The sequence below is a fragment of the Tenrec ecaudatus genome, chromosome 1, assembly GCF_050624435.1.
Source record: "Tenrec ecaudatus isolate mTenEca1 chromosome 1, mTenEca1.hap1, whole genome shotgun sequence".
Classification (NCBI taxonomy): domain Eukaryota; kingdom Metazoa; phylum Chordata; class Mammalia; order Afrosoricida; family Tenrecidae; genus Tenrec; species Tenrec ecaudatus.
In genome coordinates, this window is record NC_134530.1 from 255,169,222 (window position 1) to 255,194,704 (window position 25,483).

Sequence of the window (25,483 nt, forward strand, 5' to 3'; positions counted from 1 at the left end):
AAAACATGTTTAAACACATCCCTGAGATCAGTGGATAGCTGCAGACAAGTTCTCTTAGTAAAACATGTGTCTTGTTCTCAATAAGATGTCTTCAAAAATGATCCCATCAAGACTGGCTTTGAAGAGAATCTTCTGGGTCAATTAAATTAAAGACAGAAAGGTTAGTTCAGAAGGTTATGCTGGCTATTGTGGAAGGACCCCAAAGGGGTGATTGTCTTGTTAAATCTTTCTCTAAGGACACAGGATCACAGGGACTTTCTGGGAAGAAGTTTTAAGCAATTGAGATAAAGAGCAGGAAAGTTGTTCTGAGCAACACTCCCTCCCCCTCAGTTACTACAGTGAACCTACTCATTGAGAGTCGCAAGGTCTGTCACCTGAATTTGCTTGGTAAATCTTATTCCAAAAATGGACAATATGTCAAGAAACAATAGCTTCATATTTTTGTTCAATAAAGATATTTATGAATTTGTAGCAATACTCTTTAGCTAACCATCCTAGATCTTTGAATACTGGTAAAGGTGTGTTTTTTCTATATGTACTGGATGTGCTTTTCATCTTCATCACATTAAACAAGGGGCTATAATTTACTAGCCTCTTATATGACTACTGGTGATATAGCCTCTTATGTGGCTTTGCTCTTGAAAATGTAGAGCCTGAAGTTAGAGTTCTAGTGGAATCCTCTTTACTTCAAATTCTATGGAAATGAACATGAAATTTACTTATAATGATATAGAAGAAAAGTAAAATCAATTTTATTACTTCATTAGCTTAATATACTTTTCTAATCATACTGTCAATTTCATATATTCAAGAATATAATCTGACCTGACTACTGTATTTCACCATATCCCTCAGCCTTTCCAAAATTTCCTTAGGCAGATCATGAAACTGGTGTAATACAACTTAAGGAATTTCTTTGCTGGCAAGACATATCCTTCCTGATTACTACGCCAATGTGTAAAATGGATTTAATTTGGGCTCTTAATACTCACACTATAAAACCTCAATTACTAGCATTCATTTTGTGACCAAATAAGGTGTAATATCTCATTTGTTTATGCTTCAAATTTTGTAGGTTCTGTGTAGGAAATGTAGAAAGGCAATTAAAAATCATATCACCTAGAAATACTTGTTTTTCTGATATTCGGGTGCCTATTCTCAGTATACATACTTTTTATATATATATTAAGGCTCTTGAAAAGTTCATGAAAAATACAATTCCATGATAAAAATAACTATTTCTCAGTATAAGCTCCATCAAGTTCAAAATGTGCATCCCTAAGGAATTTACTCCAAAACTCAATGCCATTCAGTCTATTATACCACCAGGGTTTTTTAAAAAGTGGGATCCTGGGAATTTAACCATGTCAATGATGCAGTCATTTTACATTGTTAACGGAATAAAAACAGAATATTTTTAAAACTCTTGAAAGATTTTCTTTTTTTTTGAAGATTAGGAAACAAGTAGAAGTCAGGAGGACCCAAATTAGGACTACTCCCTAATTGTGATTTTCAGTCAAAACTCTTGCAGAGTTCCCTTGTTGGATGAGAGGAATGAGGAACATTGGCATGGTGGAGAAGACTACCTGCTGAAGATCTCCTGAGCGCCTACTGCAAAAGTTTTGGCTAATTACCTGAAGACATTCTCATTATAAGCAAGTCTTTGTGTTCTTTGGCCCTGCAGAAAATAAAGAAACAAAATGTTTTGAGCACCCCCCAAAACTTGCTACGACTTTTGTGCTTTACTCGCCTGTTTATGCCTTGGCTGGACTACTTCCACGTCTTGCTGGTCATTGCTTTGGTTGTGCTTTGTTTTCAGGATAATACTTCATCTCCTGTTACATTTATTTGAAGAAATGCTTCATTCAGGATATTGGTCCTACTTGTTTAAATTTTCCACGGAAAGCTTTGTTCTTGTCTGTAGCTTGACTGGACCTAACACTTGTGGACCCCATTGAGCAGAAAGTTTGCTCAACTTAAATATTTCAGTTAAAACTGTGTAAGCTGACCAATTGAGATGTCAGTGATACTTGATATTGTTTCTCCTGCTATTTGTTGGTGCTTTTATTTAGGGCTTTTTTGAAGACACAAGTTTAATTGTTTCCTCAAAAATTGATGTAGACGGGCTGATGCTTTGGGCTTTATCTTCAACCCTATTCATTTTAAAATTAATTATACAAAAAATTATTCATTTGTGAACTAGTGATTATTGTCTCCATAAACTTGTCATAAAGCATCAGTGACTTTACCATTCATCTACCCAAGATTTACCATAACCTTGATAATTATTTTTCCTCCGATTTTTGTAGAACCTGTTACTCTGATAAGGACTCTTTTCATATTGATGTCTTGTTCTTCTTAGTTCCTCAGACTAGATCCTATTAATAAATTTTATCATGTTAATAAAGTTTATATTGTTTTTTTAAAAAATCCATGCCTACTTTTCATGATAAAAATTTTCCTGAACTTTTTGGAAGATTCTTTAGTATATGTGTATAACTAATTCAATGAACTTGAAATTTTTATTTAACATTATACTGTGAATGTTCCTTATTAGTCAATAGCCTTTTCCATGCAGATGGATAATATATACAGCCAACTTTATATTTTAGAATATTTAAGTTAGCCTGAATGTTCTATTGAAACCATAGTCTCTTGAGCCACGTGGCTTAGTTTTTAGTTACAGGTCGATATCTTCTTAGCACAGTGCCTGATACATAATAATAATATGCTTGTGGAGCACTTACTAAGTACCAGATCATGCTGCAGTTAATTTATACTTCCATTAATTATTTTAATCTTTACTAAAATTACATAGAGTCAGTGCTATAGTTAGCCCTGCTATCTTGTCCCGAGAACAGAATTATTGATAGGTTATTTGCCCAGAGTTACCAGCCAATGGTAAGAGGCAGGATTCAAACCCATGCTACTCACCACTCCTCTAAATTTCTACCATACATTCTGTTTGGATATTTAATAAGTATTTGATATTGCTGTAGTTATTCCTACTGCTAAGTTCCATAATCTTGATGTGCTTTTGGTTCTGGTAGGATTTTGGGGTGTAGAAGGCAGTTTAGTTCACAGTGTTTTATCTCACACCCCTAGCGGCGTCTGGAACAGCACTCCACAACAAGTGAGTTAGTGTCTTCACTGAAGCATGTTTGTATTTACATTGAGTGACCCTTTTAAAAAAAGATGCTTAGAGCCAAGTGCTGCTAAATGAATTATGGAAAATTTGCTTTTAGAGTGACGGATAAGGGTTGTGAACTTGTATAACACTCTTAGCATATCAAGCTGGCATGTAGAATATACTCACTACTACTACTGTAATCTCTGGATACTTATTTACTCATTTTGTTGTTGTTTGTTGTCATGAGCCAGTCCTTTGTGATCCAAATTTTTAAAATTTTGGTGCATCCTGCAGTGTTGCTAGGAGTACTTTTCTCACCTGTTGGTCTGATGAGGAGAAGACACAGAAGAAATGCAGTGTTTTAGCCAACCTCCCTAAATCAGAATGAGGGAAGGGTTAAGTGATTCCCTTTCAGGTCTCTGAGCTGTCCTAGCGAGGTGCTCCCGATTTCTGTCCATTTGCACTGTAGTTGACTGCAGAGTCTCTTAGTCTTCAGCCTCACAGCCTGAAAACAATGAGGCAGTGTTTTAAGGTTGTTGTGGTTTTTTTTTCTCTCATATGGCCATCTTTCTTTAAGTTTAACCTCATTGGGGGAACAATTCAATTGTTATGTCATTTTTCCAGTTATGACCTGATATGAATAAATACTTAGGCAGCAGCATTTTAAGTTCAGCTTGATCCAAACAAATTTATTAATGCCCTTGGTGTGTACTTTTGCTATTACAATTTCATTCTTTATGTGTTTATGGGTGAGTTTTAAAAAATCTTGGTATTTGAGTTTAAACCTGGTCATTGTCCCTAGAAACATACTTTTCAGCTGTTTAAAAATTTGTTTTTTATATTTTCATCTCTCTATCTGCATGTGAATGTATTATTCATTGCCTCTTTCCCTCAGTAATTGGAACCATACTAACTGAATCTTTTTCTTCCTTTTCAGTTGTTCAGTCTCACCTTTACAACATTTCTAACAACATGAATGGCTCTTAGAGATTATAATAAAGCTGAAGTAGAAAACAAACATTTTCCAATAACATAAATCCATTTGTTAAGAGTAAGAAAAGGGACTCATTTATTTGTCTTGACAGTTTGAAAATATCTGTAAAGTACAAAATAGATTAGGGTTAGGGTTAAAAAAGTACAAAATAGAAATATCTATTCCTGTTTTTCTTGGAATTAGATATATAAAGTTAACAATGAAAAATATTAATAATTTCTCTCTCAGAGAGATTCTGTGTCTGTGTTGCACATGGTATGTAACAGTATGTGGTAGGAAAAAGCATTTTCCATTTCTTAGTCAGCACTTACAGAGCCATGGGAGTGTAGTGGGCTATTCATTACAAGGTCAGCACTTTGGAGACACTAGCCATCCCAGGGAGAAAGAAGAGGTGTTCTACTCTCACCAAGATCTATAGCATCAGAAACCCACACGGGGCAGTGTTTTTCAGTATTATAGAATCTGTATGAGTTGGAGTTGACTTGATGGCAGTGAGTTTGAGTTTTCATAGAATTTCATCCCCGTGACTGGCACTCCTTTAGCATCATTTTGGAATTTGACCTGCATTACTTAGCAAGCGCTAGTTCTTTCTTCATGATAGCATACGCTGAGTTCAAATATCAGTACAGGAAAGATGTAAAGGAAGACTTGCCATATAATCATTTACTGATAATAGTATTCAAAGACACCATTGTTTGACACATGTTCACTAATGTGACTTTTTCATCTCATAATATTAATGTAAGATCTTAAAATTTGAAATGCATTGAAATATTTGGTAATCACTACTTATTTATTTTTTTTTCCAGAGAGGAAAAAGAAAATGGATGACTAAAAAGTATTTTATCATATTTTAAAAGTTACACTTTTATCTTTTTTTAGGTTGCGGTAGTAAAACTGAAAAATGCAGATAAAGTATTTGCCATGAAAATATTGAATAAATGGGAAATGCTGAAAAGAGCTGAGGTAAGAACCTTTTGTATTTGAATATTTCAATAATATTGTACAAATCTTTTTAGAGAACTAAAAATATATATGGAGTTAGCAGATTTTTATGTGTTCTTTAGTAAATGTTTATCTGTGATGACATGTTTTTAATGCATAGGAAACAAATTCAATTCATAATTTGTGATACTAATTTAATTTAGTCATTTGTAGCTTTTTAAGAATGCATTTTAATCTGTGAGGCAAACATCCAGAAACTCACTCTGAGTTAGTGCACCCAGTGAAGTCACCTGGGAAGGTTCTCTCTGGTCAAACGAATTTTTTTGCAAAAGTAGTTTTGCTAGAACCTCATTTTTTGTGATGGCCAATTTAAGAGAATAGAGTGTGGCTGTGAAATTTGTTTCCTGTTTGGGAAAAGTGCTTCAGTAACTGTTGTGATGTTGAACACAGCTTTCAAGGACAGTGCTATGGGAAAAACTCAACTGTATGAGTAGTTTAATCATTTCAAAAAACGCTAAATGTTGATTGATGATAAACTTCGTTCTGGATGTCCCTCAACTTCCCCAACAGATGAAAATGTCAACAAAGTTCATGTACTGGTGCTCAAAGACTGACGATGGCCCACTGAAGAGATGGGGAAGGTTATCTCTGCTATTTTGGCGCTCGGTGCTCCGTTCTGTGAATTTTGCTTTGTTTCTGACTGACCAGGAAAAAGAACGTTGAGTGGAAACATGCCTTGATTTGAAAGAACAGCTCTTAAGTGACCCAGACTTTTTTTTTTTCCAGTATCCTTACTGGTGAGGAGACATGGTGCTATTCCTATGACCCCGAAAGCAAACATCAGTCAAGCCAGTGGAAGACACCATTGTCACTCCACCCCCCAAAAGCTCATCAAGTGAAATCAAAGATCAAGACAATGCTCATTTGTTTTCTGATATGAGGGAGATAGTGCATTTGGAGCTTTCTATTGAGATGTTCTGAAAAGATTGCATAACAGTGTGTGACAAAAAAGGGCCTGGTTGTGGCAGACGGGGGCGACAACGCACCTGCTCAGGCAGCTATCTCAGTGCACCAGATTTGGGCACAAAACAGCATGCCTTTCTTACCCCACTCACCTTACTCACCTGACCTTGCTCCGTGTAACTTCTTTTTATTTCTGTGAATGAAGAGGGACATGAAAGGACAGCGATTTGATGACATTGAAGAGGTGAAGAAAAAAAACAGAGGTGCTGTCAGACAACCAAACAGATGAGTTTGAAAAATGTTTCCAAGAATGGAATTGCAGATTTGACAAATGTATTGAGTGTAATGGAGAGTACTTTGAAGGTGATAAGGTTGTTTTGTAAAAAAATTTAAACACATAGCTTTGGGGAAAAAAATCTGTGTTTTGGGGGGTACCCCTCATATACTAACTTAAAAGTGTTTATGATAGCCTGTTTCTTTTATAGGGATAATTTTTATAATGGATGCTCTCCTATTGGACATATAACTTGTTTATATCACTCATATTTGTCTATATTCTGCTCTAAGAAAATTCAGCAGGAGTTTTAAATATGCCCTTTCAGTATTCTGAAATTCTGAATTTATTACTGATTTTCAGTTACTTTATGCTTTGTTTTATTTAGTAGCTGTATTAACATTTGGCAGTATAAGAATGTTAGCATTTATATGTTGGTGTTAAATTGGGGAATACGTTTTCTAGAGTGATTTGAAAATGTCTAATTGCTGATATTAATGTTTACAACTGTTGTTACACATAGCAAGGGGCTGGGCATGACAGAAAACTGAGGACCATTTGGGAAGCAGAGCTTACCAATGTGGAAATATTTTAATAAGTAGAAGGGCCTTACGAATGAATAACCTCAGCAAGAGTTCTGAGTAGTGGTGAGATCCAAAGGAGGATATCCCACAGAAATCTCTCTTTATCTGTCAGTACTTGTAGCCACCTGAAGAGTAACAAGCATATAGGAAAGAACACATTTTCCCCATTATGATAGGTGTGGTAGTGAAAGTAAATACTTCATTATTACTTATCAGAAATTTGAAAAATATAACAAAGCACAAAGAAGAAATTACTAATCCTTTGCATTTTATTATCCACAATTAATAACATTTTGGTTGGCTTTTGCATTCAGTCTTTTTTCCCCGTGCATCTATTAAAATAAAACAAAAACATCATAAATAAGTGAAATTCAAATTTTCTTTTGTAAAACAAGTGATAAACCATTGCTATTGAATTGATTCCAACTCACAGTGAAGAGTAGGACAGAGAAGAACTACAATCTTTCTTCTGAGGTCGTGCTCTGTGGGTTGAACTGTCACCTTTCTAGTCAAAGCCCACTGCCCTTGAAACAGATGATAGCACATTGCAAATAAAAGCTAATGTCCTCTTTGACCACTACCCCTCTTCTTACATAATCAAGTCATTGACTGAATCCCATGACAACTCAACCCAACATACTACATATTAAATTAGTCATTTCATCACCTACTCTGAATTTTTTTCTTCCCCTAATCTTCCCAATTCACTTTAAATATTGACCACCAAAAAAGTATCTGGAAACTTTTATGTCACCCATTGATGTATATGCTGGTGCCCATTATAATTGGTAATTAATCTGAATTTTTATATTTTAATTTATCTAAGCTAATAATAGCCTATTGTCATTGTTTGGCTATTCCATATAATCAACTCTAAGATTGATTTTAATGTTCATAATATTCAATAGAGAGATCTTTTGAGGTCTGCATCTCTGTAAGAGAAAGAAAACAGGACTTGGTAGGGAAGATTCATTCTGAAGTTGACTCCACAGGGAACAGAACGGTCCTTCAGAATTGTCCCAAATTTGGCCAAAGTTGATGAATCTCCATCTACTTGCCCCAGTCAATCATTGGGCGCAGCTTCCTCTGCCTCTGGAAGGATAAAGAGGCATTCTACAGATGAGGCAAACTCTGAAAGGGCTGAAAGGATTTTCATTTCCTGGGGCAGCAAGCCCTATTTTTAAAGGTAATACTAAATAACTGTTCTTACTATTTCAAAGTAATTATGTTACAGTCAGTATGGTGTCAATTAGAACTTAAAAAAATCGAGTTAAATGTTGTACTTATTTTCTGTAAAGTCGGCTATATTGGGAGGAGAATAGTGAAAGGGTTAGCTTTCATCACTGACAGGAAGAAGTAGCAACATTTCAGATACAACAAGGAATAACTGAAAATTGAATAGTGTTTGTTGAAATAAAAAGTATATTTTGGTTCTGGGATGGGATGGCATAGATAGATGTACTTCTCCTTATTCCTCCCACTAAGTACAACTAAAATCTGGACCTTAGATATAAAACTAGCATAGGAGGCCTCTGCAAGGTACAAGTAGAACCAACCGGGGACCTTGAGATCTGAAGAATGGCACTCATCTGTGCGGTCAGTATTTCCCGGGTCCCCAAATCAGATAAGCACCATACAAAGAAAATTGAAGCCCTCATTCATATAGATAGATGTAGAAATTCTTGATGAAATAATAGAAAGTACTAGGTGTGCTGCTGGCCATTGGGCGCCTGCCAGTGGAGGAGGAGGAGTTTACTGTGTTTTGAACTCGGGCTTACCTTTCCCAGAAGAGACGTGCCAGGGGGTCTTGCTGAGGGGCCACATCCTCTGCTCTCACGGTGTTTAGACACACCTGTGTTTGCCTCTCCTCACAGCAACGTCACAGTCCAACTTAACTCACATGCTGTTTTCCCGTCACCACTGGAACAGATCCAGGAATTGTAATTCAACTCTTACCATAACTTAGAGCAGTGATGGCAGTACCTTCCTACATATAGTAATGCTCTAGAATCGGAAAGATTTTTACTCACTTGTATATTTTATATCAAATAAAATTCTTGAAGGATTTTTCCACTCTTTCCATGTATTCATTCATGTGTACATTTTTATTAATGTAATGTTATCCAAATATTACTTGGGCAATTCCAAAGCTTAATGCATTAATATAAAACATTACTTTACTAGTGAAATTATAATGCTTTTAGTGCCTTGTACATTCAATACGTGTTTGATCAATAGTTGTGAAAAACAGAAATAATAGAAAATAGAATTCATATTTCTTTGAAAAATACTTCATACCAAATGAAGCAGCCATGGTAGTATGGTTGTTAAGTTAAACCCACCAGTCACTGAGGGAGAAGAAGCTTATTTCCTCAAAAACCCTATGAGCAAGTCTATTTTGCCCTATAAGGTCACTATGAGTCACAGAATATACTCAATGTTTTTTTTTCTAGGTAATAAACTGTAATATTGGCATTAGTGTACAAGATATTTAATAGAGAGTTATTTTGAGATTCACACCTGTGGAAGCTGGGATAAAATTTGTTAGGACGACATCACACCTCACACCTCACACAAGCAAAGCTACTGCCATCGATTCTGACTCACAGCGACCTATAGAGGGTTCCTGGAGCTCTTGACTCTATGGATGAAAGATGGTTGCTTGTCTACACAAATTTATCATTTATAAACTTTGGTGGCATAGTAATAATCCCTTAAATTAACTTCTAATCTATTTGTAAATTTTACATTTCTCTTATTTTTTACTCTACACTATCTTACTCATATAAAAGATGATACCCTCATTTATTTTATTGGAAGAAACAGTATACTTTATTGGAATGCTCTCTTGAGAGTGAAATTTTCTAACACTCATATGGTATTGAAGCGCAAACACTGGTACAGGTAAGCTCTCATAACACATGGAATCCAGATCAGATAAACCCCTCAGGAACACAAGTGGGAGTAGCGATACCAGGAGGGTAGGGAGAAGGTGGGGGAAGAAGGGGAGGAAAGAGGGAATGATGTATAACCCCACCCCCAGGGGGGATGACCAACAGTAACGTGGGTAAAGGGAGGGGAGACAGCGGTCAGTGTAAGATATGAAAATAATAATTTATCACTTACCAAGGGTTCACAAGGTGGGGGGAAAAAGGAACTGATAGAAAAGGCTGAAAAAGAAAGTAAATGTTTAGAAAATTATAATGGCAACATACGTACAAATAAGCTTGATACAATTGTTGTATAGATTGTTATAAAAACTGTAAAAAGACCTCCCAATAAAATGATCATAAAAAATAAAATAACAAAGATGTCACTTTGAGGACTAAGGTGGGTCTGACTCAAGCCATGGCATTTTTGTTTGTCTCATGCATGTAAAAACTGGACAGTGACTATGGAAGACAAGAATAATTGATCACTATGAATTAATGGTGCTGGTGAAGAATACTTATTTTAACTTGAACTCCGAGAAGAATGAACAAACCTCGTCATAGAACACAACTAGACTGCTCTGCTCATTTGGAGAAAGAGTAGTGAGACTTAATCACGTGTACTCTGGACATGTTAACAGGAGAGATTAGTTCCCTAGAACAAGACAGCATCTTTATAAAGTAGAGGTTCAACGAAAAAGATCGATTGACCCGCGCTGCAACAATCGGCTCAATAACACTGCTTAGTCCTGTGCTTTATTTTACTGTGGACAGGACTATTATGAGTCTTACCTGACTTCAAGTATCAAACAACAATATTATTTTATTGATGGAAAAGTCTAGTGTCCACAACACTTCAGATGTTGTTATTGTAAGTTAAAGCCAAGATGAAAGCCTCTGTAGGTTTTGACAGAAGTCTGCTTTTACCCCCCTCTTCCCTTCACACACACACACACACACACACACACACACACACACTCTTGCTGTCCAGTCAATTCCAACGCATGTTGACGCAAGAGGACAGATTAGAACTGTTCCCTAGCGTTTCTGAAGCTGTAAATCTTTACTGACGCAGACAGACTCAGCTTTCTCTCGTGAAACAGCTGATGGGTTTGAACCACCAGTCTTGTGAACCACCAGGACTTATTTTTATCTCTAGTGCTTGTGATCAAGCTCAAGATTTTGGATGAAATGGATTGAGGTCAATATATATTTTAAAAATCCATAGTGTTTCTAGACATATTTTAATTTAAATTCATGAGTACCAACTTCTCTTTTGTTCTTGATAGAGCTATGTTGCCAAAATAGTTCTGTTAGAACATGTATGAGGGGGTTTCAAAAAATTCTGCTCATATTTCTGTAATCCTGGTTTATATTTGAGTGATACAGAGAAGCAACATGTCCTGGTGCATATACAAGTTCCTCCAGCAGATTAGTGTTTCTTTCTACCAAGCAGTAGTAAGACAGAGTCTACTCTCGAGGCTGAACTCCGCAATCACTGTTGTTCTTCGGTGCTGTCATGTGGATTCCCACTCATAGCGACCCTGTGCACAGTAGAGCAGGGCCCTGCTACGTCCTGCTTCATTATCACAATTGTTATGCTTGTGTCTGTCCATCTTTTTGGCAGTCTTCCTCTTTATCGATGCCCCTCCTCTTGACCAACCATGACGTCCTTTTCTAGGAATGAGACTCTGATAACATATCCAAAGTATGGGAGATGAAGTATTACCATACTCTCTTCTAAAGAGCATTCTGGCTGTACTTCCGAGACAGGTTTGTTTGTTCTTCTGGGAGTTCATTCTACAGTCAGTTTTCTTTGCTAGCACTGTAGTTTATAGCCTTCCACATTCATTGTCTTGTTTTCACATGAATATGAGATGATGAGAATGCCATGGCAGAATTAGGTGTACCTTTGTCATCAAAGTTGCGTCATTCATTTTAAAGATGTCTTTTGCAGTGGATTTGCCCAGTGCAATATGTTACTTCTTTTAAAACTTTTTTTAAAATTGTGAATTAGGTGAAGATTTACAGAGCAGTTCATCAGGTTTGCATTCAACAATGCATCATACCTCCCATTGTCTTGTTTTGTATCTTCTCTGTCACCCAGATTGACTCCTGTCTGCCTTCTAGCTTGAGTTTTCTTCCCTCCCATTTCTAGTAGCCATCAAAGTCTGTTTCTTTAGTGTGGAAACCATTTCTTGACTCGTTATCATTGTGGTCTCCTACATTATTTGCCCTTTTGTGCTTGCCTAATTTCATTCAGCATGTCTTTCAGTTCATTTTTGTTATAACTTGTTATACAGATTAATCATTCTTCAATGATGCACTTTGTTTAATTATGTGCATGTATTAAAATTTATTTATATACCTTTCTGCCTATGGACATCTAGGTTTCCAGTTTTTCACTATTGTAAATAGAGCTGTGATAAGCATGGGTTTGCATGTAATTGTTTGTGTAAGGCTCTTGTTTTTTTAGGATATGTACCAAGTAAAGAGATTGCTGTGTCATGGTATTTCTACTCTGAACTTTCTGAGGAAGTATCACTCAGACCACTTTCCTCAGTGGTTGTACATTTTTACAGTCCCTCTCCAGGAGTTACTGTTTTCCATTTTTGTTTTTATAGCTTTGCTATCAGTGCTGGGGTGAGGTGATGTCTCATCATGGTTTTGATTTACATTCCTCCAATAGTTAATAATGTCAAGCACATCATCATATGTTTGTTGGTCACCTGAATGTCTGTTTTGGTGAATTGTCTGTTCATGACCTTTGCCTATTTTTCAATTGAATTATTCTTTTTTTTTTCTTCTCGAAGTGTTAAATTTTTCTATAGATTTAGATAGTAGTTCCTTGGGTGATATATAATTACCCAAAATTATTCCCAGTCTTTTTGTTCTCTTTTTACTCTTTTGGTGAAGTCTCTTGGTGTCCATAATTATCTTATTTTTAGGAAATTCCATTTATCCATTTTAGGAGATCCCAATCATGATATTTTCTCTTTTGCTGTAAATGTATTATTCCTTAGTGGATTTATGTCCTGGTCTAGGCCCCTTTTAAGTTTTCCCCTATTTTCTCATTGATGATTTTTATAGTTTTAGCTGGTACATTTACATCTTTAGTCCATCTTGAGTTTGTTTTCACATGTGCAATGCATTATGGGTCCTGTTTCATTTTTCTGCAAATGGAAATTCCGTTTCACCAGTACCATTTATTGAAAAGATTTTCTTCCTCATTTAATGTGCCTTGATCCTTTATCAAAAATCAGTGGTTTGTAGATGGGTAGGTTTATATTTGTGTTCTCAGTTCTGTTCCACTGGTCACTGTAGCTTTCATTGTTCCAGTACCATGCTCATTTGACATCTGTGGCTATATAGTGGGTTTTAATGTTCGGAAGTGAGAAGCTTCCTGCATTGTTCTTATTTAGTAGTGCTTTGCTTATCCTAGGTCTCTTTCCTTTCCAGATAAAATTGGCGATCTATTTTTCTGTCTCTTTTAAGAATAGGACTTTGATATGGATCATGATTACATTATATTTATAGATTGCTTTGGGTGCTATTGACATTTTCACCATGTTACTCTTCCTATCCACAACATAGTCTATTCTTACATTTATATAGGTCTCTTTTAGTTTCTTGTAGTAGTGTTTTATAGTTTTCTTTTCATAGAATGTCTGTTTCTCTACTTATATTTATTCCTAAGTATTTAATCTTTTGGTTAACTATTGTAAATGATATTATTTTATTGATTTCATTTTAAAAACTCTTTTTGTTAGTATATGGGAATTCAACTGCTTTTAAAATGTTTACTTTATACCCTGCCACAATAATTTTCTTGTTGAGTCTTCGAGGATTTTTTAATGTATATAATCATATCATCTACAAATAGTTTTACTTCTTCATAGCCAATTTAGATGCCTTTTAATTTCCCTTTGTTGCCTGATATCTCTGACTAAATCTTTCAGTGTAATATAGAGTAGAAGTTGTGATGAAGGTCATCATTTTCCTATTTCTTGTTCAGAAGGAGAATACTTTAAACTCCTCTTTATTGAATAAGATGTTGGCTTTGGCTTTACCTGTATGTCCTTTATCACTTTGAAGACTTTCATTTCTATTTTGTTGACTGCTTTTATTAGGAATGGGGGCTAGGGTTTGTCAAATGATTTTTTGCTCCAATTTATGTAATCAATTGTTTTATTTATATGATGGATTAAGTTGATTGTTTCTCTAATATTGACCCATCCTTGTGCACCTGACATGAATCCCACTTAGTTTACAACATATCATCTTAAAATATATTGTTGGATTACATTTTATTGAGATATTTTATGTCTGTGTACATGAGGGATATTGATCTGTAGTTTTCTATTCTGGTCATATCTTTTCCTGGTTTTAGACTCAGGGTTATTCTTGCCTACAAAATGGATGTGGGGATTTGCTATTCTTTTCTATTTTCTTAAATAGCTTAATGGAATTGGTGTCAGAACTTCTCAGAGTATTTGGCAGAACACACCAGTAAAGTCATTTGGTCCTGAGCTCTTTTTAGTTGAGATTCTTTAAATAATTTGATCAATTTCTTCCTTTGTTCTGTATGTTTAAATTGTTATTTTAAAATGGGAATATGTTTCTAGAAATTTGTCCATTTTTCTATTGTTCGATGCTGCTGAGTTAGTTCCAACTCGTAGTGACCCTATGTGCAACAGAACAAAATGCCACCTGGTCCTGCATCACCCTCACCGTTATTGTATCTGACCCCATTGTTGCAGTTCTAAAGGACCGTTGTTTTGCTGCCCATCTACTTTACCAAGTGTGATGTACTTCTAGGCTTTCAAATGTGTTGGAATATATTCCTTCATAATATAGTGTTACTATCTTTTTTATTTCCATTGGATTTGTTTCTTGTTTCACATTTCATGTCTTTTTCTTCTCTTCCTTTGTTAAATTTGCTAGTGATAATATCAATTTTGTTCATCTTTTCAGACTCAACTTCTTGCTGTTTTCTATTCTATTTTCTGATTCATTTTTTTCTGCTTTGATCTTCTTGTTTTGTAATATCTCTGCAAAATTTTCAGTTATCTTTCTAATTATTGGAGGAGTTGGGTGAAGGTGGTGATTTTGGTTCTTTTTGGTTGTGTGTATTTATTGTTATAAATTGTACTATGAATAATTGCTTTTGTTGTGACTAAAGATTTTGGTATATTGCATTTTCAATTTCATTTGTTTCAGGAATTTTTCTTCAGCTACTCTGGTGTTTTTAAGTAGTATATTTAGTATCCTTGTATTTGATTTTTTACCCTTGCTCTTACTATTAAGCATTTCTATTTATAGCATTTGATCTGAGACAATATTTTATAATACCTTGATGTTTTAAATTGTATTATGGCATGTCTTGTTACCTAATATATGATCTTTTCTGGGGAATGTTCCAGGTGTTACCTGGAAAAGAATTCATAGTGTGCATTTTTGTGTGTTAACTTCAGAGCTTTAGATATGCTGTCCATTTGCCTTATTACCTGCCTTGTTTCTACTGAGAAATTAGAGCTTTGCCAGTAACTTTTCATTTATCCTGAGCTGCTCTCAGGGCTTTGACCTTGTCTTTGATTGTGGAAAGAATTATTGTGATATATTGTGGTGATTTTCTTTGGAATCTATCCTGTTTTCAATTCTTTCAGCTTCTTGAATGCTTATCTTTTATAACATTAGGAAAATTTTCTTTCAAAAGCTCTTGGCAATTTTTCTTTATACTTTTTTTAGTGCCTTCTGATTTCTCGAAATCCTACTATCATACATATGTTATTCCTCTTGATAGCATCCCACATACTTCTTAGACTTTCTTCAGATTTTTTTTGGCTCTTTTTTTAGATTATTTCTCTAGTAGATTGGTATTGAGAGTTTTGTCTTTCAGCTCTGTAATTCAGCCTTCTGCATCATTTTTCTTGCCCTGTTCTTTCAGTGTATTGTTTACTACATAAATCTTAGTATTGATATTCTGCATTTCCATTTATTGCTTTTGGGTGGTTTCTAATATTTCATTTATTTAATTTAGAATGTTTTTTATAGTGTTTAACTTAACTTTTCTAAAGTTTTTATCTTTTCCCCCTTGATTTCATTTGTTGCTTTCTCAATCTTTTTACCAACCCATTGAAAATAACTTCGCTTGCTCACTCCCACCAAGTCAATGCCGACTCATAGTAATCCTATAGGATAGGGTAGAACTGCTTCTGTGAGTTTCCAAAACTGTATTTATGGGAGTAGAAAGCCCCATCTTTCTCCCAAGGAACAGTGGTGTTTTGAACTGTTCACCTTGTGGATTGCAGCCCAATATGTGACCTCTCACCACCAGGGCTTGTATATGTACCTAAGTATGCCTTATTTCTGAATTCCGTATATGGTAATTCCAATGTGTCTTATTCCTTGGGAAATATTTTGGCTTTATATATTGGTCACTTACCTGCCTTACTTTTTTTGTTTCTTCATATGAACTAAAATAGTCTGTTGTGTTTTGGACAATATAGTGTGGTTATATTGATGTTTATTTGATGGGCAGGTGGTTCCAGAGTGAGTGGTGGCCCTTTCCCATTAACAGTAGCTGTTTGAGTTGGCTGGGCTGTGTAGGGATACCTGTCTCCAATGGTGATAGTCTCTAAGTTGCTAATTACTGGATAACCTCAAAAGAGATTTGAACCAAAGTCCAATGACTTCTAAGTCCAAAAGCAGTCATCTGCTTCTTCTCACACAGGGTATTTCAGCTTTTAAGTCCAAAAGAGTATTTCAGTTTCATTAATCTGCAACAGGTGTATATAAGGTGCAAGTCCTATTCACTTTGTGGGGTTTCCAAATTGGATCTTTGATATGGCCTATGTAAAATGCTATCCCCTTGGAAAAAACAAAATCTGAAAATCCAGGTAACCTGCAGCATGAGGCCTGGGTCAGTAAGGGTTGAAAAGATACTCAGTTAAAAATGCACGATTAACAAAATAATACAGGGCAGATTCTCTCATTGGATACGTATATAAGTAATGTTAATTATTTTTCCCAAGGGCAGGTTACACCTCCTTGATTTATCCACCAACAAATGTGCAATCATCTTCTCATAGACAGACATATATCCCCCATTCAGGTCATGCCTTTCCATCGAAATTCACTGAGCACTATTATTGGGATGTCTATTCATTGGGCTGACTGTTGAACAGGGCTATATCTGGCAGCAACTATTTTACCTCATGTGAGTGAGAGTTAAGTGTATTATGCCATTCTGGTCAATAGGGACGTGTGGAGTTAATCAGGTTATAGTTTGATAGGAGGGTGTGGTAGTTACATAATCTGATGTCAACTTGAGAATGTAAGCGTGAAGGGGAGGAGTTTAGCCTGTCAATCAGGTCACAGCTTGATGACCTCATTTGGAGGTGTGAAGGAGATAAATAGCTCAGTGGAGGCCAGACCGTCTCTCTCTACTTCATCTTCCTGCTGACAAGCCACATGGAACTATGCTGATGGACCCAGTACCCTGCAGTTGGAGGAGTCATGTGGAGACCCACACCAGCACTGAGAGGCTTCCACTGCCACTGGATCTATAAGATTTTCCACCCACTGGCCTGTGATGTTCTTTTATTCGGCACTTTTGCATGTGTTGCATTAGGCTGAAGAGGAACTGGACATTTGGGCTAATATCGGACTCATGGACTTCATCTGGATTACACTGGGATGTTTTCTTAATTTACAATTAATCTTTTATATAAATCTCTTTCATATACACATATGAGTATCTCTGGATTTGTTTCTCTAGTCAACCCAGACTGCAACCGCTCCCCCCACCCCCCACTCACACCAAAAACAGAAGAAGAAAAAACTGACCCTAGTTGTGGTACAGTGTCCTCTGAAGTAGTTTTTCAGATGTCCCCTCAAAAAAAAGGATTGATAAATGAGCCATAAACATCAGACACACACACTACTACATTTTGTAGTGATTACTTGACCCCAAATAGATGTTTGTCTTTGTCTTAATCTTCATAGTAGTGGTCTCATACAATATTGTCCTTTTGTGGTTACCTAACTTCACTCAGCATAATGTTCTCCAAATCTGTTTTATGTCGTGAGATGCTTCATGGTATCATCATTTTTTTAATCCGTGCATATTATTCTATTGTGTGTACGGATCAAAGATTCTTTATCCATTCTTCTATTGATGGGCTTTAGGGCTCTTTCTAATTACTTGTTATTATGAAGCGTGCTGCAGTGAACATGGAAATGCATATGTCTGTTTGGAATTATGTCTATTACTTCTTTATGGTATCTAACTGGCAGAAATATTGGTGAATTTTTAGGAGATGTCTATTCCCAGTTGTTTTATATAGAGTCGTATGGATTTCCTCCAGGGTTATACGTGTTTTTAGACATACCAGAAATGAATGAGTGTTCCAGGCCTTTGCACCTTCTCTAGCATTTGTTTTCTGGTTTTTTAAAACATTTTTTTAATTGGGTTGTCATTGTCAGTATTTGTATCTTATGCATGCCTTGTGATCAAGAACATTTCTTCATATGTTTGTTAGCCATTTGAGTATCATTTCTGGTGAACTGTTCATGTCTTTTGCTCTCTTTTTAATAGGATTGTTTGCTTTATTTCTTATTGAGGTATTGCAGTACTCTAGATTTTAGAGATGAGTCCTTTGTTCACTGTTTCATTGCTAAAGATTATTTTCTTAGTTTGTGTACTCTCTACTCTTTTGGTTAATGTAGCTTATGTTTAGTAGGTTCTCCTCATCTGTTTTGTATACTACTTTGTGTGCGTCTTTCATTATATTTGATATTATGTCTATGCCCTTATAGCTCTGTTATCTGCCTTGATTTAGTTTTATACATGGAGTCTGATGGGTCCTGTTTTATTCTTCTGCAGATGGAGATCCACTTTTGCCAGTGTCATTTGTTGAAAAATCTGTCTCTTCCCTATTTAATATTTTTGGCCCTTTGTTGAAGATTAGTTGCCTGTAGGTAGATGAATTTATTTCTGTGTTTTGGTATGTTCCATTGGTCTATGTATATATCACTGTATCAATACCAGGCTTTTTTGACTATACTGAATGTGTGTGATAGGTTTTGAGGTTGCATGGCTCCCTACTTTGTTCTTCTCTTAAGGAATCCTTTGCTCAACCTGCGCCTCCTCCTTCTCCATATGAAGTTATTGTTGTTAGTTGCTATGAGTCAGCTCCCACTCAGGGATCCTGTGTACAAGAGAAGAAAACACTGCTCAGTTCTGCACAATCTTCACGATAGCTGTAATGTTGGAGCCCCTGTCTTGACATTGTCTTCCTCTTTTGTAATACTCTTATAGTTTACCAAGCGCGATTATCTTTTCCAGGGACACATCCAAAGTATGGTAGACAAAGTTCTGACTGCACTTCTTACACAGATCTATTTGTATTAGATAAATCTACTGCACGAGTGTCAAGGTGAAATCCTTTACAACTTAATTTTTTCCTCCTTTTTCATGATGTTACCTATTGGTCCAGTTGTGATGATTGTTGTTTTCTTTACATTTAGTTATACTTCATATTGAAGACTGTGATCCTTGATCTTTGTCGGCAAGTGCTTCAATTCCTCTTCACGTTTAGCAAGAAAGGTGTGTCATCTGCACATTGAAGGTTGTTAATATGCTTTCCTTCAATCCTGATGTCTCATTCTTCTTCATATAAGCATACAGGTTGAATAAATATGGTGAGAGGATACACCCCTGAGGCCCACTTCTCCTGAATTTAAACCATGCAGTGTGCTCTTGCCCTATTGTACAGTTTCATGTGATATTAATCAATGGTGGTGTTTGTTGATTTTTTGCATTCTTTGGCATCAACTTTCTTTGGAATGAGTATAGATGGATATCTTCCAGTGAGTTGGCCAAGTAACTTTCTTCCCAATGTGTTGGGATAGGTGAGTGAGTGCATCCAATGTTCATCAGCTTGTTGGAATATTTACTTTGGAATGCTGACCATTCCTGGAACCTTTTCTGTTTTTGTTGTTGTTATCCTCCAAGCTTCTTAGCCTATGAAGTTAGTAATTTTTCCCATTTCTATCAAGAATGAAGTTGGAATGTGCATCAGAATTGTGTTATATTTATAGATTGCTTTTAGGAAGTGGTGACATTTTTAAAATTCTAAGCCTTCTTATCCATAAAGAGGAGCTATTCTTTCGTTTGTGTAGTTCATAATAATACACATTAGTTTACACAAGTCTTTTATTTATCAGGATTCTTATCATTAGTGTACAGGAATATGATTGATTTCTGCTTGTTAATCTTCAGCCATGTTGCCAAATCTTTCCATTGTTTCCAACAATATTTGTGTCAGTTTTAAGGTTTCTTACACATAAAATCCTATAATCTGAAAATAGTGAGAGTTTCATATTTTCTTTTACAAATTGTATGAGGGAGTACCCAGTAAATCTCGGGTTTGTTTTTTTCCCCAAAGCTATGTATTTAAATTTTTTAAATAAAACAACCATATCATCTTCAAAGTATTCTCCATTATACTTAATACATGTCTCAAATCTGCAATTCCATTCTTAGAAATATTTTCAAACTCATCTGTTTGGAGGGCTCCCTCGTTTTTTAATTCCCCACGTCTACCTGGTCAAACCACTGCTTTTTCATGGACCCCTGCATCCGCAGATACGAAAAGAAGTGGCACAGAACGAGGTCAGGTGAGTAAGGTGTGTGGGGCAAGAGAGGCGTGCTGATTTTTGCTCAAAACTGGTGCACTGAAATGGCTGCATGAATGGGTACATTGTCGTGGTGGCAACACCCCTATCTGTCACAAATCAGGTCTTATTTTGTTCACACTGTTGCGCAGTCTTTTCAGAACCACTAAATAGAAAGCTTGATTAACAGTCTGACCTGGTGGAATGAGCTCCAAATGCACTGGGAAGTCAAATTTTTCATCCGTTTGGGAAGTTGACAGTATGTCCAGAACGAGGTCGTTCCACCTTTTTTGAAACAAGAAAACTCCTCGCATGTTTGAGTTTTTCCCATAGTGCTGCCCTTGTAAGCTGTGATCAAGGTCACAGCAGTTTCTGTGGCATTTTCCCAAATGGAAAGAAAATTTTATTACTGCTTGCTGTTTTCATAAATTGGTCATCACAAAAAGTGAAGTTCAAGTGAAATTGTTTTTATGAAAAAATTCACTGTGACCAGAGAGAATGTTCCCAGGAAATGCCACTGGGTGCTTTAACTCAGAGAAAGTTTCTCGATGTTCACCAAGGGGGGAAAAATGCATCTTAGGAAACCTCTGCTCAGCCGAGCACAATTCTAGTGGGTTTTTTTTATACCCCCTCATATTTCTTTGATTTCTTTTTGTTGTTTTGTGGTTCAGTTAAAACTTTCACCACTGTTACATACGAAGAGTAATAGAAGATATGCTTATATTGTTTCCATTCACAGAGGAAATGCTTTAAGTTTTTTCCCATTGAGTGAAATATTAGTCACTGATTTTTTAATACATAGTCTTTAATGTGTTGAAGAAATTTCCCTTCTATTGCTATTTTGTTTAGTCTTTTTATTTGGAATACGTTTTGGATATTGTCAAATGCCTTTTCAGTGTCTACTGATTTGTTCATGTGCGTCTTATCGGTTTCATTTATGACATAAATTTTATGTGTGATATGGTAGCTTACATTGATTGCTTTTGAATGTTGAATAACATTTTGCACATGATCCCACTTGATCATGGTGGATTATTTTTTATATATATTGTATTCTTTTTGCACCTGATCCCACTTGATCATGGTGTACTTTTAAAAATCTATTATTGTCTTCTACTAATCAGGATTTTGTTTAGCCTTTTTGCATCCATGTTCATAAGGGACATTGGTCTGTAGTTTCCTATCCTTGTGGTGTCTCTGCTTGGTTTTGGTATCAGGGTCGTGAATGCTTCAGAAAACAATTTGGGAAGATGGCTATCCTTTTCTTTATTTTTGACTAGTCTGTGGAGTTGGTGATAGCGCTTCTCTGAATACTTGGTAAAATTCCCCTGGGAAGCCGTCTGGTCCTGGACTTTACATGCCTGGAAGTTTTTTAATGACCTGCTATGTTCTCTTTTTATGGTCTATTGAGGTTTTCTATGGTAGGTTGCATTAATTTGGACAGATGGTGTTTTTCAAGATATTTGTCAAGTCTATATTTTCACACTTCTTAGAGTGTTATTATTCTTTTAATGTCATTCACTTCTGTTGTGATGTCACCCTCTTCATCTAAAATTTGCGACATTTGCATTTTCTCTTTATTTTTCTTTAAGTTTGCCAGTGATTTGTTAAGTTTGTTAATGCATTAGAAGAACCAACTTCTGGTCTTGTTGATTCTGGCTCCCCCTTCCCCCCTTTTTTTTTCCTGGTTTCCATTTCATTTGTTTCTGCTCTAATCTTTATGGGTTCTTTTCTCTTGTTGGTTAGCAGTTTATTGCTCAGTTGAAGATGCTGTAATAAGGTATTTATTTTGGCTTTCTTTCTTCCATGTGTGTATTGATTGATCTAAATTGCCCTCTGGTAATTGCTTTTGCTGTTACAAGGGTTTTGTTTGTTTTCTTTCATTCACATTTATTTCAAAGAATTTAAAAGTTTCTTCCCTTCTTTGATCTTTCACCCAGTTGTTTTTTAGTGTACATGCAATTGATTTCTTGTTCTTGTGGTTTCCTTTCCATTGAAATATGAAAATTTGACTACGAGTTGTCATAATGTTTTTATTTTGAGATCTGCTCAGGGTCCTCTTAGCTTCTTGAAGAGTTACTTTATTCTCATTTCTTCTCATTTAGAGGAAGTTCTCTACTATGATTTCTTGTGCAAAGCTGAGAAGTAGAGAGCCCTGTGGGAATGACTACTGGTATCAGAATTAGTAGGTAGAGTAGAAGCTGGAGGCATGGCTGACTTCTGCCCAACAGAAATCAGCTTTGAATTTATTTGTTTGGTTCACTTTACTTTTTATGAAGTCAGAGAAGGTTAGAGCCCACCCTTAAATTAATTTTTGAGAGAGGCTTTATTTATTTATCCTTTAATTTCAAAGGGTAATTTGAAAGGACACAGAATCTTAGGTTGGTGATAATTTTATTTAACAGTAAATATTTCGTTCCACTTCTTTGTGCTTGATTGGTTTTTGAAGAGAGATAATCTAATATAGTTCAGATCTTTGATTCGTTATAGTAATTCTTTTCCTTGGTAACACAGTTTTTAATCGTTTGGTTGCTTTTTTACACAGACAAGATAGAATAGTGATGGAGATAGTACCAAAATCTCATGATAGAATTTTGCAAGTCTGTGTGTTTATTCATGTTAGATACCTTTTTCAAGCAACAATTAAAAAACCCAAGAAGGCAGAACATTCTCAACAATTCTCAAGTGGAAAAATATGAAGAAAAAAGGCAAAATTTTTTGTTTGTTTTTAATAAATCTTTTTATTGGGGCTCATACAGCTCTTATCACAATCCATACATACATCAATTGAGTAAAGCACCCTTATACATTCGTTGCCTTCGTCATTCTCAAAATTCGCCTTTGACTTGGGTTCCTGGAATCAGCTCGGTTTCCTTTTTTTCCCTCCCCCTCCCTCCCCACTCCCCCTTCCCCCTGCACCCTTAATAGTTTATAAATAATTATTTTATCTTATCTTACACTGCCCAGCATCTCACCTCACCCATCTTCCCATTGCTCATACCCAGAGAGGAAATTACACATAGATCCCCAAGATCGGTTCTCCCTTTCTACACTCCCTTCCCTCCTGGTGTCGCTATTCCCGCTGCTGGTCCTGGGGGGTTCATCCGTCCTAGATTCCCTGTGTTTCCAGATCCCTACTGCACCGCTGTACATCCTCTGGTATAACCAGGTCTGCAAGGTAGAATTGCGGTCATGATAATTGGGAGGGGAGGAAGCATTCAGGAACTAGAGGAAGGTTTTGAGTTTCATTGTTGCTACACTGAACCCCCCTGAGTGACTCATCTCCTCCCCACTACCCCTCTGCAAGGGATGTCCAGCTGTCTACAGATGGGCATTGGGTCCCCATCACGCACTCCCCCTCATTCACGGTGATGTGATTCCCACCCACCCCACCCCCCGCCTTTGTTGTTTGAGACCTGGTGTCCTCTGCCTTTCATGATCACACATGTTGGTGTGCTGCTTCCGTGTGGGCTTTGTTGCTTCTGGGCTAGATGGCCGCTTGTTTACTTTCAAGCCAAAAAAGCAAATCTTAAAAAAAAAAAAATGAAGAAGATTTAAGTTGGGAAAGAAAAGGCAAGTAACAAAGGATTCCATGAGTAAAATATCGAGCATACAGGAGACTTCATAAAAAGATAGAATACATACTAAAATGACTTAGGAAACATTTAGTCATTTCAAGAGTTAGCATATGGTTTTTTAAAACTGTTTTATTAGGGGCTCATACAACTCTTATCACAATCCATACATACATCAATTGTGTAAAGCACATTTGTACATTCATTGCCCTCAACATTCTCAGAACATTTGCTCTCAACCTAAGCCCCTACCATCACCTCCTCGTTTTTCCCCTCCCTCCCTGCTCCCCTCTCCCTCATGAACCCTTGATAATTTATAAATTATTATTTTGTCATATTTTGCCCTGTCCGATGTCTCTCTTCCCCCACTTTTCTGTTGTCCATCCCCCAGGGAGGAGGTTATATGTAGATCCTTGTAATTCGTTCCCCATTTCAAACCTACCCTCCCTCCACCCTCCCAGTATTGCCACTCACACCACTGGTCCTGAAGGGATCATCCGCCCTGAATTCCCTGTGTTTCCAGTTCCTATCTGTACCAGTGTCTATCCTCAGGTATAGCTGGATTTGTAAGGTAGAACTGGGATCATGATAGTGGATGGGGGGAGGGGGAAAATGGAAGCATTTAGTAACCAGAGGAAAGTTGTATTTTCCTCGTGGCTACATTGCACTCTGACTGGCTTGTCTCCTCCCTGAGACCCTGCTGTGATGTCCAGTGGCCTGCAAATGGGCTTTGGGCCTCCACTCCACACTACCCCGCCTCATTCACAATGATATGATTTTTTTTTGTTCTGATGATGCCCGATACCTGCTCCCTTCAACACCTAGTAATTGCACAGGCTGGTGTTCTTCTTCCATGTGGGCTTTGTTGCTTCTGAGCTAGATGGCTGCTTGTTTAGCTTCAAGTCTAGATGGCCGCTTGCTTACCATCAGCTTTCCTTGCCACATTTTCTTATGCACCCATTTGTCTTCGGCGATCATTTCAGGAAGGTGAGCACACAATGATATGATTTTTTGTTCTTTGATGCCTGATAAATGATCCCTTCAACGTCTCATGATCACACAGGCTGGTGTACTTCTCTATGTGGGCTTTGTTGGCTGTAGGCTTATGAGGGTTTTGGGAAAAGGGTTAATTTATAATCTGAGTTCAAAGGTAGTGGTGGTTGGCTATCTCTTAAAAAGTTCAAAATGCTTTTTTCTCTTTCTGTTTATATAACCTTGATAAATTCTGTACGTTTGTGAAAATTAACATTCTAAATAATATGAAATTGGAGATGACCTACATTTCCATTATTTGTTCATTTAATTAAAAATACTGTTATATTACAACAATTCAATACCTAAAGTGTTGAAAGTAAAAGTCATTATATGTAATTAAATTTTGAAATCAACTGTGATTAAGTTAGAAAAG

General features: G+C 36.4%; 1 protein-coding gene across 4 annotated transcripts in view; it reads left to right on the forward strand.

Annotated features, from left to right (window-relative positions):
- Positions 1–25,483, forward strand: part of CDC42BPA (CDC42 binding protein kinase alpha) — a 318,565-nt gene that overhangs the window by 87,237 nt on the left and 205,845 nt on the right. For all 4 annotated transcript variants that reach the window (XM_075531439.1, XM_075531457.1, XM_075531449.1 and 1 more), the window contains exon 3: positions 5,007–5,090. In XM_075531439.1, coding sequence (XP_075387554.1) covers positions 5,007–5,090 — 84 coding nt within the window. The remainder of the gene's footprint in view (positions 1–5,006; positions 5,091–25,483) is intronic.